Here is a 14,247-nt window from a genome sequence, read left to right on the forward strand (position 1 = left end):
TGAGAATAAAAATTTAATCTATTTTTTCCTTTCCTTAGTCCTTCAGCAATCATCCAAATTATTCTGTTTACCCTGCTTCTTCCCACTCATGAAAACTCTAGTCACAGGAGCTACCTTGGTTTGGTGTTACTCAAAGAAAACAAATGACACTGCTTGGATGGTGACAAGTCTTGACTTCTCCAGTGCATATTTATAACTCCCATTAAGAGCTTTTTTAGCATACTAAATAATATGCTAACGTCTACAACAGAGTGTTTTATTGCCTGTTGACTACTTCCTCCCACTTCCATTTGTAGTTTTCTCATTCTTCCTATCCCACATCCTCGACCGAGTCTTCTAGGCTAAAATTATCAAGGTCCAGTACCATGCAGCTGTCTGGCATTTGGTCCTACACCGGGATCTGAGTATCAGTGTAGGGAAAAAAAATGTGTATAGACGCAGTGATTCTCAACTAGATTCTTGTTCTAACTAAATGGCTAACCTGTAAATACAGGGTATATTCCATCATTCAACAAATTCCTCCAAAAATAAAATTCTGAAATATTATACATGTGGACTATTCTGGGTATGTTAAATAATACAAAGAATAAGCTCCTATTTTTAAGGACATTACAATTTAGTAGGAGGAAAATGCACATTCTAAGAGATTTACAAGTAACCATCCTCATGAGAGGAGAAGGCAGTGGCACCCCACTCCAGTACTCTTGCCTGGAAAATCCCATGGACGGAGCCTGGTAGGCTGCAGTCCATGGGGTCGCTAAGAGTCGGACACGACTGAGCGACTTCACTTTCACTTTTCCCTTTCATGCATTGGAGAAGGAAATGGCAACCCACTCCAGTGTTCTTGCCTGGACAATCCCAGGGACGGAGCAGCCTGGTGGGCTGCCGTCCATGGGGTCGCACAGAGTCGGACACGACTGAAGTGACTTAGCAGCAGCAGCAGCATCCTCATGAGAATGATGTGGCTACTACTATCATCCCACGTCACAGATAAAAAGACTGAATATTGAAAGCCTAAGCAGCGTGCAGAAAGTCACACAGCTAGTAAGTGGTAAACCCAGGTATCAAACCCAGCCAGCATGGCTCACAAGAACTATACTCTTGCGTCGTATAATTCAACAGAATATGTAATAAGTACCGTGAGAGAGAGATGAGTTGCTACAGGAAATTAAGAGAAGAAATAAAAACTTCCTGCTGAGCCAATGATGACAAGCTTCAGATTCAGCTGTGCCTCTAACGAACAATAAAGTTTATACGTAAAGGCGTTTGAGGTAAATCCTATGGATTTTACAGGGAGGTTTTTTTTTTCCTTTCCACTTTTTATTTCTGGACCGGTTGTTAATTTCTTTTTAAATTTTTAAAAAATTTTTTAATTGAAGGATAATTGGTTTACAGAGTTTTGTTGTTTTCTGTCAAACCTCAACATGAATCAGCCAGAGGTATACATATATCCCTTCCCTTTTGAACTTCCACAAACCTCTCCCTTTTTTCTCTTTTGGTAAGTTACCAAGGTTAAATCTAGCCTATTTCTTAAAAAAAACTAACACACATATACGCACACATAGAAAACAACTCCGTCCTTGAGCCATACAACTCTCTCCCCTTTCACTGACAGACTTCTTTAAAGAAGTCTACACTCATCACTTCCAATTCGATTATCTCCTATTTAGTCCTCAGCCCTCTACCTCCTGACATCTGTATGTATGCATTACTTTACTAAAATGACTCTTGCTAAGATCACAAATTACCATAGGGCTGCTAAATCTAAAGAATAATTTTCAGATTTTTTTTTCCTTTTCAGAGTAGAGGAAGAAGAATTAGAACAAAAGGAAGGGTTTGAAAGAGGAAGAAAATAGGAATAAATCATAAAGCAAGGCCTTGGTGAGAGGAGAATAGAATCAGTAACATACAAGGTACTATACTAGTAATGAGGAGGCAGAGAAATGACATAGTATATGAAGAAAATAATGGAGATTCTAGTGGATGTCCTCAATCATTTCACTTAAGTGGTAAGTTATATCTACTAGGAGTTGGGGGTGTGGGGCTTCAACATTTAAGGAGAGAAAAGGTCTGAATGTATCAGTCATTAAGAAAGAATAAACATGTGAACACACTGTTGAGACTAGACAGAATCAACTGGAACAGGGCCACAGGAGTGTAGGCTTTGGTGCCAGATACATCTGGATTTAAATCCCAAATCTATATATATATGAGCCAAGTGTTCTTGAGTGAGTCGCTAAAGCCTCAGTTTCACCATCCATAAAATGGGTACCAATACTTCCCTAGTATGTTGTGAGGATTGAAATGAGACAGCTTATCTAAAGTGCTAATGGTCTTATTTGAGACCTTTACCCAATAATCTTGAGGAACAGGGGAAAAAAAAAAAAGGATGACTGAATTTTGGGAAGGTGAACATGGTTGAAGGCTAAGGGAGAAAGAATCTGGGGTTGTCTGAGAGGATGATGTTACAACCGCTTACCATGGAGCTCAAGAAAACAAATTAAATGAGGGTCTGCCACCCTAGAAGAACAGAGCTAAGGTAGAGACAGGAGGTCAAAATGAGGTCACAAAGCACACTCAGGAGTGACAGCTGTAGATGAGAGAGAGGTTGTGGTCAGAGACGGGAAGCTCTTATTTCAAGATCTTGGAGGCAGAATAGTTCCAAATAAGAATAAGGTCCAAGTATGGCTGAATCAAGGGTAATACAAATGTACACATTATTCTAAATCATGAAGATATTTTAAGAAGTCCTATGAGACATCTCCAGAATTGCAACTTGATATTTTTTGAGAAAAACACTAAGAATTAAAAGAAAACTCAATCTCTAATGAATGAGGAAATTAGCATATACTGAGTGCTTTCTATGCGATAAATGTTTTAAAAATTGTGGTTAAAATATATACATATATAACATAAAACTGACCATTTAACCTGTTTTTAGCAACAGTCCAGTGGTATCAAGTACATTTACATTATTGCACAACCATCACCATCCATCTCCAGGACTTTTTCATTCTCCCACACTTTCTGCTACGTGGTTCCATATATTATTTGATCCTCACATAACTCGCAACTTTACTTTTATAGATGAGGAAACTGAAGCTCGGAGGGGTAAAGTGATCCTTAAGGGGGTTCCCAAGATCACCACGTGTCTCAAGCAGTAAGATTTAACTTTAGGTCTTTGAAAGTCTAAGTTCTAACATGTTGCCTCTAACTAAAGCCAGAAAAAGCAACCCCCAAAGTTGTGATGAAACCATCTTTACATAACCCCTCCCATAGGAATTCAATATAGTTCATTATTTTCCTCTCTGTTGTTTCAGTTTTCTGACTTCATGTAAAGAAAACTATGTTGAACATTGTTTCTAGATGCTTTAAGAATGAACTTAATACTCTGATTTCCAATCTATAAAAGATAGAGAGGTACCTGACACTAAAATAAACTAAAATTGAGTTTGATGAGGTATTGAACAAAAGACTCCATATAAAACTTCAGTTTGTTTTTCCTATGAGCTGTTTTAGAAACAAGGCACCAAGTCACATTACTTTCTTTTCTATCTGTTTTAGATGAAATTCAAAAGCTTTTTGTTAGAAATACCATTTTTCTTCAATCTAGGTACCTTCCATTCCCTTCATGTTGTCCTGAGACATTTAATCGAGATAATTTCAACTTTAAAAATAAGTAACCATGTTAAAGAATACTTTCAAGCTGGTTCTCCATAAACATTATTTTCACTAAATTATAAATCAGATGATTAACTGTAACTTTACCAAAGTAAGTCTAAAACTAGAAAAAGCACACCAAAAGACCTTGATGTGTGTTTGTATATATCACTTAGAATATTTGTATTATAAATAAACCAACAGAAGAAGCAGACTGCAATTCCCTCCTGTGGTGGGAATTTTTCAAATATGTTAAAAGCTGTTTCAGAAAGTTTTTAATCTGTCTACCAAGCAACAGAGGTGACTGTTCAGGAAGAGGTTATAGAAGTTGTTCTGCAGAGGTTTTTGGCTTCCGCACCTCTGAGATTATACTGTGTTTATTGCCAAGAAACATGTGTGAAAACCCCCTACGCTGGGCCACATGATGGCGCTTTCAGCTCTGTCAGCATTAACCATTTACCCCAATTTCATCTTTTAAATCAAACTTTGATTCTAAACGTTTGTCCTTCCTCCTTAGCTTTAACTCCTTATTTTTTAATTACAATTTTAGAAGATTCCCTCCTTCAAAGACTTGTCAGAGCCTCCAGTTAACCACAGGATTTATAAATGTAACTATATAGTACTACTACCTGAAGGAGCATGCTGTCTTAGGAACAAAACTGTATGTGGTCTGGTTCTGGCCACCAAGTGAATGAGAATTTTCTAACTCACAACACGAGAAGCCTCACACTGTGTCATACCCAGGCCATCTAGGTCACTGTTTTGTCTCTGACAGGGCATCAGGAGCCTTTCTGTGTAAAGCACTGCTGCTGTCCACGACATTAAAAACACACTCCAGATAGTTTTACCTTAATAAGGAAAACAAGGGAACACAAACCCTCTAAGACCCTTTCTGACTCCAAAGCCTCAATAGAAATATGGAGCTAGAATTCATGAATTTGTCTAAATTTTTCCTAAGCTGCTTTATACATCTAAGGAGGAAGTGAGTTTATTATGGCACAAAGTAATATTTGATGAATTTTAGGAGATAATATAGGCTTTAGTATTTTAGAATCTGGTGGACAGATTAATATTACTTTTCATAACAATGTAAGAAAAACCAAACTGAGTCAAATTTAACATTCTACTGACAAATGGTAAGATCATGGTGTCTCTGAACATGTAGATTTCAAGTTGTTTGAGACATACTGTAAAATATTCTTGGTTTTTATTCATAATACAAAAACTTTAATTCAGTCTTTTATCAGCGTTCTACAAGACTAAAGAATTCTAACTATAGTCAGTAACTTTTATTCTAAACTCTTAAATGAGACAGACTTCCCTAAAAGGTAGTATAAATTTCCCTAGGCTTATGCTGATATTTTTAATTTTCATCATTTTTATAAATGAGACATTTCTTATCCAGAAAACTTTCAACTATAGCAGCAGTGACTGACTTAGAACTGTTAAAACATTAAAATGAAAGGGAACTAAGGTTAAATGCAAGTTTCTACTTTACAAATGAGGAAAATGAGATTCAGTGCTGATAAGACTTTCCTAGAGTAAAACAATACTAAAATCCTAAGCTGGATTCAACAAAACAGTGCTCTGCAGATCAGGACCAACCAGTTAAGGAGGTTGCTACCAGCATTTCAAAAAAAGCAACAGAGTAGAAAATAACAGAGGCTTTCCATGTAGTGAGGATAAACATTATTTCATAAAACTTTTTGTTCAGTTCTATGTATGTGTTGGATAAGGTAAAATGGTAAAAAATTCTGGAAATTGTTCATGAATACAGAGAACAAACAAGGGGTTGCCAGAAGGGAGACGGGTGTGTGTGTCGATGAAATAGGTGAAGGGGATTAAGAGGTACAAACCTCCAATTTTAAAAGAAATAAGCCACAGAGATGTAAAGTACAGCATAAGGAATATGGTCAATAATACTGTAATAACTTTGTATGGGAACAGATGGTTACTGGACTTATCATGGTAATCATTCCATAATGTATGTAATTATCAAATCACCACTAGTACACCTGAGACTAATATATAATACTGTATGTCAACCTTATTTCAATTAAAAAAAGATTTTGGAAGTTATTACAATAAAATATCTAATTCTTTGAGTAGATTTTCAAATTTATTATTTTTAAATTATAATGAAAATAGCAATTAATATTAATAAAATTATAACTTGCAATTATGGGGATACAGCCGTCTATGGGGTTGCACAGAGTCGGACACGACTGAAGCGACTTAGCAGCAGCAGCACCTTATTTATTACAACTCGTTCAAAACTAACAAAAATATCTCTGCATTAAATACTAAATGTTGGCATTTTTTTTTTAAAGCCATTTTTTGCCTTTAAAAGATATACTATGGGGTGTAACATTCATACCTATGTGAACAGACTTTAAAATACATTTCTGTAAAGTTATGTGAACAGACTTTCTTTAAAATACATTTCTGTAAAGCTTATACATACAATATCTAGACAAGCTTTTTAAGAAAATATTGAATTCCAGAATTCTGATCATTAGCACACATAAAAATACCAAACATTTTTTGTGAAAAAACAGTGACCTCTAGTGGATTAAATAAACTGACATAATGTTTGCCTCTAAGAATTCAGAAATTAAGGTAACACTGATGCATCCAGTTATGAAAAATACTGACATGGTATACGGACAACTACTATGCATAAATAAGGGCTATAGTTACACTATGTACAATGTGATAATTGTATATTTATAAATTGCTCACTGGTTACTTCCAATCAAGAAAGAATCCTAGCTTTGTTCAGAATCTATAACTAGCTTAAGAAATACACTTATTCTTTCTGATCGTGTGTGATAATGAAGTTGGATTAAATTATCTCTAAGGATCCTTTCAGTTCTTTCATTGTGATCCTTTAATTCATCTTGCATACCAATGCCAGACTAAATTCTATTCAAAAATGTTCAGTGGCTCCTCAGCTCTTGAGTACATCCTACTCCTGTAAGTTTATTTTCTCATCTCTGCTTAAAGCTTTTCATTATGCGGTGTTTTAACCTCACTAACTTACATTACAGGTGCCCATTACAATAAGTCAAATTTGTTTCACTCAAGTGTATTTGTTTTGCCATCCCAATGAGATTTAAACGTAACCACAGAGGTTGGCTTTCACACATGTGTGTGCACAAGCAGACGCATGCATCCTGCTGGGTAGTAAGAGTACACTGCCCTACCTACCTACCTACCTACTTTTATTTTTTGGCCGCACTGTGCACCATGCAGGTTCTTAGCTCCCAGACCAGGGATGGAACCTGCACCCCCTGCAATGGAAGCGCAGAGGGCTGGACAACCAGGAAAGTCCCTACACACTTTAAATGTAAATTAAGTTGGTAAGTTTCAAAAAACCAAGGGCATTTTTATCTTTCATTTTAGTGAGGTGGGGAAGGGTATATAAAGTAGAATTTCAAGAACCATAAATATAAATTGACAGAGCTTCATATTTTGGGAAAAAACTAGGCATTCTCAAGATAGGATGGTAAGATTTTGGGAAAAGGTTAGAGGAAGGAATGTTTTTAAATTAGTTAAAGGAAGTACCAACAACTATATTTGAAGAAAACAGATGACAGGAAAGCTACTTTGATAAACGGTTTGAAGCAGATATGTGGATGGACTAAAGGAGAGCGCTAAGTTCAAGAAGTAGAAAAAAGATCTCTGGAAGCAAAGCTAAGAACTCAAGCAAACATCAGTTTGAACACTGAGAAATGTAATATGTTGCTGTCATTAGAACTGAGGAGGCAATAGCAGCTCTCGTCACAGAAATTTAGATTGGGTCATTTATTTTTCTGGAGTTGAGCTGTAGGAGTTGCTTGTATATTTTTGAGACTAGTTGTTTGTCAGTTGCTTCACTTGCTATTCTCCAAAGACATACAGATGGCTAACAAACACATGAAAAGATGCTCAACATCACTCCTTATCAGAGAAATGCAAATCAAAACCACTATGAGGTACCATTTCACTCCAGTCAGAATGGCTGCGATCCAAAAGTCTACAAGCAATAAATGCTGGAGAGGGTGTGGAGAAAAGGGAACCCTCTTACACTGTTGGTGGGAATGCAAACTAGTATAGCCACTATGGAGAACAGTGTGGAGATTCCTTAAAAAACTGGAAATAGAACTGCCTTATGACCCAGCAATCCCACTGCTGGGCATACACACTGAGGAAACCAGAAGGGAAAGAGACACGTGTACCCCAATGTTCATCGCAGCACTGTTTATAATAGCCAGGACATGGAAGCAACCTGGATGTCCATCAACAGATGAATGGATAAGAAAACTGTGGTACATATACACAGTGGAGTATTACTCAGCCATTAAAAAGAATACATTTGAATCAGTTCTAATGAGGTGGATGAAACTGCAGCCTATTATACAGAGTGAAGTAAGCCAAAAAGAAAAACACCAATACAGTATACTAAGGCATATATATGGAATTTAGAAAGATGCTAACAATAACCCTGTGTACGAGACAGCAAAAGAGACACTGATGTATAGAACAGTCTTATGGACTCTGTTGCAGAGGGAGAGGGTGGGAAGATTTGGGAGAATGGCATTGAAACATGTATAATATCATGTATGAAACGAGTTGCGAGTCCAGGTTCGATGCATGATACTGGATGCTTGGGGCTGGTGCACTGTGACGACCCAGAGGGATGGGATGGGGAGGGAGGAGGGAGGAGGGTTCAGGATGGGGAACACATGTATACCTGTGGCAGATTCATTTTGATATTTGGCAAAACTAATACGATTTGTAAAGTTTAAAAATAAAGTAAAATTAAAAAAAATTTAGAAAGAATTATTAAGAGAAAAAATGATAGTTAAAAAGGTGCTTATAACTTTCCAGAAACTTTGGACAATGCTACAATCTTTTATCTCCAAATAAGAAAGTCAGGCTGGTAGAGAAATGATGAGCAATTTAGTCTCTATAATGTTTAATTCAATTAACAAAGGCCACACTATAGTATATTCAACATATTCTAAACCACACAGAACTGGCTCAGCAGGCAAAGGCGTCTGCAAACAAAGCTACTGTCACCAGTACAACTGATGCCAGGTGAACACACAGCAGTGCTGTTACTTGAGTATCCAGTAAGATTATTTAGCATGTATCTTATTTTACCTCAAATAACACTGCTTTGTGTTATAATATTCTCTATCAAACATGAATTACTTGAGACATTATCTCATTAATTTAAGCCTTTGTATAGATATATAACAATAATTTTTGTTTCCTCTTTAACATTATGGCAACTTTCCTTCAGTAATGAATTCTCTTTCAAATTCAGCAACTACTAAAATGTTATAAATGTTGAAACATTTCTCAAAAGGCAACAACCCATGAGTGTCTATAAACTTTTTTGCTAAAAATGACTCTTTAAATTGGCTTTTTTAAATTTATAAAATATTGTACTGACTTTTAATAAAGATTAAATAAATTAAATAATAAATTATTTAATGAATTAGAAAACAAAATTAGAAATAAGTAAATTATTAAACTAAATAAATTAGTTCTAATTAATTAAATTAGAACTTTTTAACCTTAGTACATAGTTAAGAACTATGTACAGAGGTTCATAACACTGTACAGGAGGCAGTGACCAAAACCATCCCAAAGAAAAAGAAATACAAGAAGGCAAAGTGGCTGTCTGAATGGCATTACACATAGCTGAGGAAAGAAGAGAAGCAAAAAGCAAAGGAGAAAGGGAAAGAAAGAACCAACTGAATGCAGAATTCTAGAGATAAGAAAGCCTTCTTAAATGAACAGTGCAAAGAAGTAGAGGGAAAAAAAAATAGAATGGGAAAGACTAGAGATCTCTTCAAGAAAATTAGAGATACTAAGGGAACATTTCACCTAAGGATGGGCATGTAAAGGACAGAAATGGTAAGGACCTAACAGAAGCAGAAGAGATTAAGAAGAGGTGGCAAGAATGTACAGAATGACTACACAAAAAAGATCTTAACGACCCAAAAACCACAATGAAGAGGTCACTCACCTAGAGTCTGAAGTCAAGTGGGTCTTAGAAACCATTACTACAAACAAGGCTAGTGGAGGTGATGGAATTCCAGCTGAGCTATTTTATATCCTAAAAGATGATGCTGTCAAAGTGCTACACTCAGTATGTCAGCAAATTTGGAAAACTCAGCAATGGGCACACTACTGGAAAAGGTCAGTTTTCACTCCAATCCCAAAAAAGGGTAATGCCAAAGAATGTTCAAAATACCACACAATTTTGCTCATTTTGCATGCTAACAGTTATGCTCAAAATCCTTCAAGCTAGGCTTCAGCAGTGGTGAACTGAGAACTTTCAGATGTACATGCTGTGTTTAAAAAAGGCAGAGGAACCAGAAATCAAATTACCAAGATCCTTTGGACGACAGAGAAAGCAAGGCAATTCCAGAAAAACATCTGATTCACTGACTATGCTAAAGCCTTTGACTGTATGGATCACAACAAATTGGAAAATTCTTTCAGAGATGGAAATACCAAACCACCTTACTTTAGAAACCTGTATGTGGGTCAAGAAGCAATGGTTAGAACCTTACATGGAACAACTGACTGGTTTCAAACTGGGAAAGAGGTATGACTAGTCTGTATATTCTCACTCTGCTTAATTTAGTTTATATGCAGAGTACATCATGCAAAATGCCAGGATGGATGAATCACAAGCTGGAATCAAGACTGACAGGAGATATATCAACAACCTCAGATATAGAGATGACACGACTCTAATGGTAAAAAGTGTAGAGGAACTAAAAAGCCTCTTGATGGGGATGAAAGTGGAGAGTGAAAAAGCTGGCTGAAAACTCAGCGTTCAAAAAACAAAGATCATGGCATCCAGTCCCATCACTTCAAGGCAAATAGATGGGAAAAAAGTGGAAGCACTGGCCGATTTTATTTTCTTGAGCTCCAAAATCACTGCAGATGGTGACTGCAGCCGTGAAATTAAAAGACGCTCGCTCCTTGGAAGAAAAGCTATGACCAACCTAGACAGCATATTAAAGAGCAGAGACACCACTTTGCCAACAAAGGTCTGTCTAGTCAAAGCTATTGTTTTTCCCGTAGTCATGTACAGATGTGAGAGCTGGACCATAAAGAAGGCTGAGTACCAAAGAACTGGACTTTCGAACTGTGGTGCTGAAGAAGACTCAAGAGTCCCTTGGAGTGCAAAGGAGATTAAACCGGTCAATCCTAAAGGAAATCAACCCTGAAAATTCATTGGAAAGACTGATGCTGAAGCTTCAATACTTTGGCCACCTGATTTGAAGAGCCAGCTTGTTGTAAAAGACCCTGATGCTGGGAAAGACTGAAGGCGAAAGGAGAAGAGAGTGGCAGAAGACGAGATGGTTGGAGAGCATCACCCACTCAATGGGCATTGAGCAAACTCTGGAAAAGAGTGAAGGACAGGGAAGCAGTCCATGGCACTGCAGAGAGTCGGACATGACTTAGTAACAGAACAGCAAGATACAGTTCTCTAGGTGGCACGAGTGGTAAAGAACACTTCTACCAATGCAGCAGACAGAGACATGGGTTTGATCCCTGGGTTGGGGAGATCCCCTGGAGGAGGGCATGGCAACCCACTCTAAAATTCTTGCCTGGAAAATCCCATGGATGGAGGAGCCTGTTAGGCTACAATCATGGGGTTACAATGAGTTAGACACAACTGAAGCGACTTAGCACATGGCATGCACATACAGCTTCCTAACAAAGTAAGTTCAGTTGGATCTAAGATCCTGTACCTTCTGGAAAAATTTAAAATTCTCATCCCAGGATTATTATATTATTAGGATTAATAGAAATAACCATCAGAGCAGGAAGCAAAGTTCATTTTGTTCTTAAAGCTAAAACAGAAAACAAGTAACATCTGTATGTACTTTCTGATTTTAAGTGTAAAATCCTTAAAAGTTCTGCTTGAAATATAACCATTTCCCCACAATGAAAATGTATATAATAAATGCATTCCAAAGAAAACTAACCTACTCTTTACATATCTCAAAAACTATAAAGAAATATATGAACAAATATATACATAATGATTTAAATTACCTTTCTTCCTCGCGAATCCACACTGGACTTTTAGGAATTTGTGCTTCAAAAAACTTAGATGCTTTATAACAAAAATTGCTGCAAAAACACTGAAAAGAACATTTTAAAACCAGCAACTTATTGTTCTTATTTGAAATACAATTTATGTACAGAAGAGAATATAAAACATAAATATGTAGTTCACAGAAAAAAAAAATCCAAGAATTGACCACTCAAGTTAAGAAATAAGATTTAGTACCTTTGAAGGCTTTTCTGTGTTCCTCCCCAATCGCATCGCTTTCCACATTCCCCAGAGATAACCACTATCATAAATTCTATTACTCATTCCTTTGCTTTCTTTCAGTCTTGCTACTGACATTTGGTTTTGCCTATTTTTAAACTTTGTCTAAATGGAATAATATTATGTATTCTTGTATTCTGTTCCACATCATGTTTTCCAGAGTCATTTATGTAGCCATAGAGTATGCATTTACACTGTGTATTACATTCCATTGCCTAAGTATTACTACCTTTTAGTTACCGTTTAAGAACAGTGAGTTGCTATTTTTTGTTATCATTACCATGTTACATGAACCTTTTTTAATTACAATTTTTACATTAAAAAAATTGTGGGATGATACACAAAATTCATCATCTTACACATTTTTAAGTGTTCAGGTCAGTGGCTTTAAGTACCTCTTACTATTTTGCAACTATCACCATCATCCATCTCCAGAAATCTTTTCATCTTACAAAACTGAGACTTCACACCGATTAAACTGTAACTCCCCATTTCCACCTCCTGTGACAAAACCATTCTACTTTCTGTCTCCATAAATTTGACTACTCTCAATTATGTTACATAAGTAGAATCATAGACTATTTTTCCTTTTGTACTGGCTTATCTCACTTAGAACAATGTCTTCATTCAGTTGTAGCTGTGTCAGAATTTCTTTCCTTCTGAAGGCTAAATAACATTCTATTTTATGTACTGAATATGCACCATATTTTGTTTATCCTACTAGGAACATTCATGGGCTTCCCTGGTAGTTCTGATGGTAAAGAATCTGCTTGCAATACAGGAGACCCAGGTTCCATCCCTGGGTCAGGAAGATCCCCTGGAGGATGAATGGCAACCTTCCCCCATATTCTTGCCTGGAAAACCCCATGGACAGAGGAGCCTGGCAGGTTACAGTCCACGGGGACACAAAAGAGTCATACACATCTGAGCAACCAAGCAGCAGGCTACAGTCCGTGAGGTCGCAAAAGAGTCAGACACGTCTGAGCAACTAAGCACAAGGAACATTGATACACATATGTACTTGTGTACACAGGTTAAATAAGAAAGAGTTTATACCAAAGAACAGAATGGTCTCAAAGAATGTGTAAATTTGACTTTAACAAATTTGATTTTGCCAAACAGTTTCTGAGAAAGGTTGTATCAATATTTATTTGACCAGAAGTATGAATCTGTGGTCAGTTATGTGTGAGAAATGTAACTCCTGATTTGTAGCTTATCTTTTCACTCTTGTTTTAGAACTTCTAATGAGCAATGTTGTCTATTTTAATGTAGAAAAATTTATCAGTTTTTCCTCTATGGTCTATAATTTTCTATCTTATTTAATGAATTCTCTCCAAGTTCCAAAAAAATATTTTTTTACATTTAGGTCCTTAATCTACCTAAAATTGATCTTAGTATACACACTCTAATAGCTATCATTTTTTCTGTATGGATAATTGGGCTTATATAATTTATTAAAAAACCCATCCTTTCTCCACTGATCTAAAATACTCCTGATGTCTTATGTTCAGTGTTCACATAAGTAGTAGAAGTCTGTTTCTGGCTCTCTGTTCTGTTCTATGATTCACTCACCTGAATTCATGCCAATATGCAATTTTTAAATGTTCACATACTAACTAAAGTGTAAGCAAAGAAATTTTTGAATGCTATAAATATTTATAAACGAAAAACTTTTAACATAGTCATTTTCTAAAAGGCAAGATTTTAAACAGATATTTTTAGAATTCCATTTAATATAATATTAAATATTAACTCCCACAGTGATGATAATCTTTAAACTTACCTTTCTTTCAGTAATATCATAGACTTTATTAGTTTTGGTAGAAATTTTGTATTTCTGTTTTGGTACCTAAAGAAAAGAAAGTATAGTGTATGATAGAATTCAAGTAATAAACATGAACTTTATGGTTAACATTAAGTCATCTACATATTGTATCTTTGGCTAACCCACATCATTAGTTCATGACCTCGGTTTTATTTATTGTTCTTTTTACATGGTATTTTGGTAAATACGAAAGTTAAAAGTCTACATGTTCAAGAAAAAAAAGTTACTTACAATTCCTAGCTTGTTCTGACATAAAGGATAGCCACAGAGTTTGATAATAGAACGCTCATCCACAACATCACTATAGTGAGCAGGTGTGATGAACTTCCCCTGCAACGAAATGAGAGGGGCACTTACTTGACCAGATTATTCAAAAAGTTTATTTATCAGCTCTTTAGGCCTCATTGAT

The 14,247-nt window shown here is 36.1% G+C and overlaps 1 protein-coding gene across 15 annotated transcripts in view; it reads right to left on the bottom strand.

Annotated features, from left to right (window-relative positions):
* RPAP2 (RNA polymerase II associated protein 2) overlaps positions 1–14,247 on the bottom strand; it is a 127,468-nt gene that overhangs the window by 102,060 nt on the left and 11,161 nt on the right. For all 15 annotated transcript variants that reach the window (XR_009735355.1, XR_009735356.1, XM_061411212.1 and 12 more), the window contains 3 exons: positions 14,070–14,168; positions 13,797–13,862; positions 11,734–11,822 (listed from right to left, as the gene is read on the bottom strand). Coding sequence is in view for 13 of the 15 variants with exons in the window: in XM_061411212.1 (XP_061267196.1) it covers positions 11,734–11,822; positions 13,797–13,862; positions 14,070–14,168 (254 nt within the window). In the remaining 2 variants the exon portion in view is untranslated. The remainder of the gene's footprint in view (positions 1–11,733; positions 11,823–13,796; positions 13,863–14,069; positions 14,169–14,247) is intronic.

Source organism: Bos javanicus, chromosome 3 (assembly GCF_032452875.1).
Source record: "Bos javanicus breed banteng chromosome 3, ARS-OSU_banteng_1.0, whole genome shotgun sequence".
NCBI classification, from domain to species: domain Eukaryota; kingdom Metazoa; phylum Chordata; class Mammalia; order Artiodactyla; family Bovidae; genus Bos; species Bos javanicus.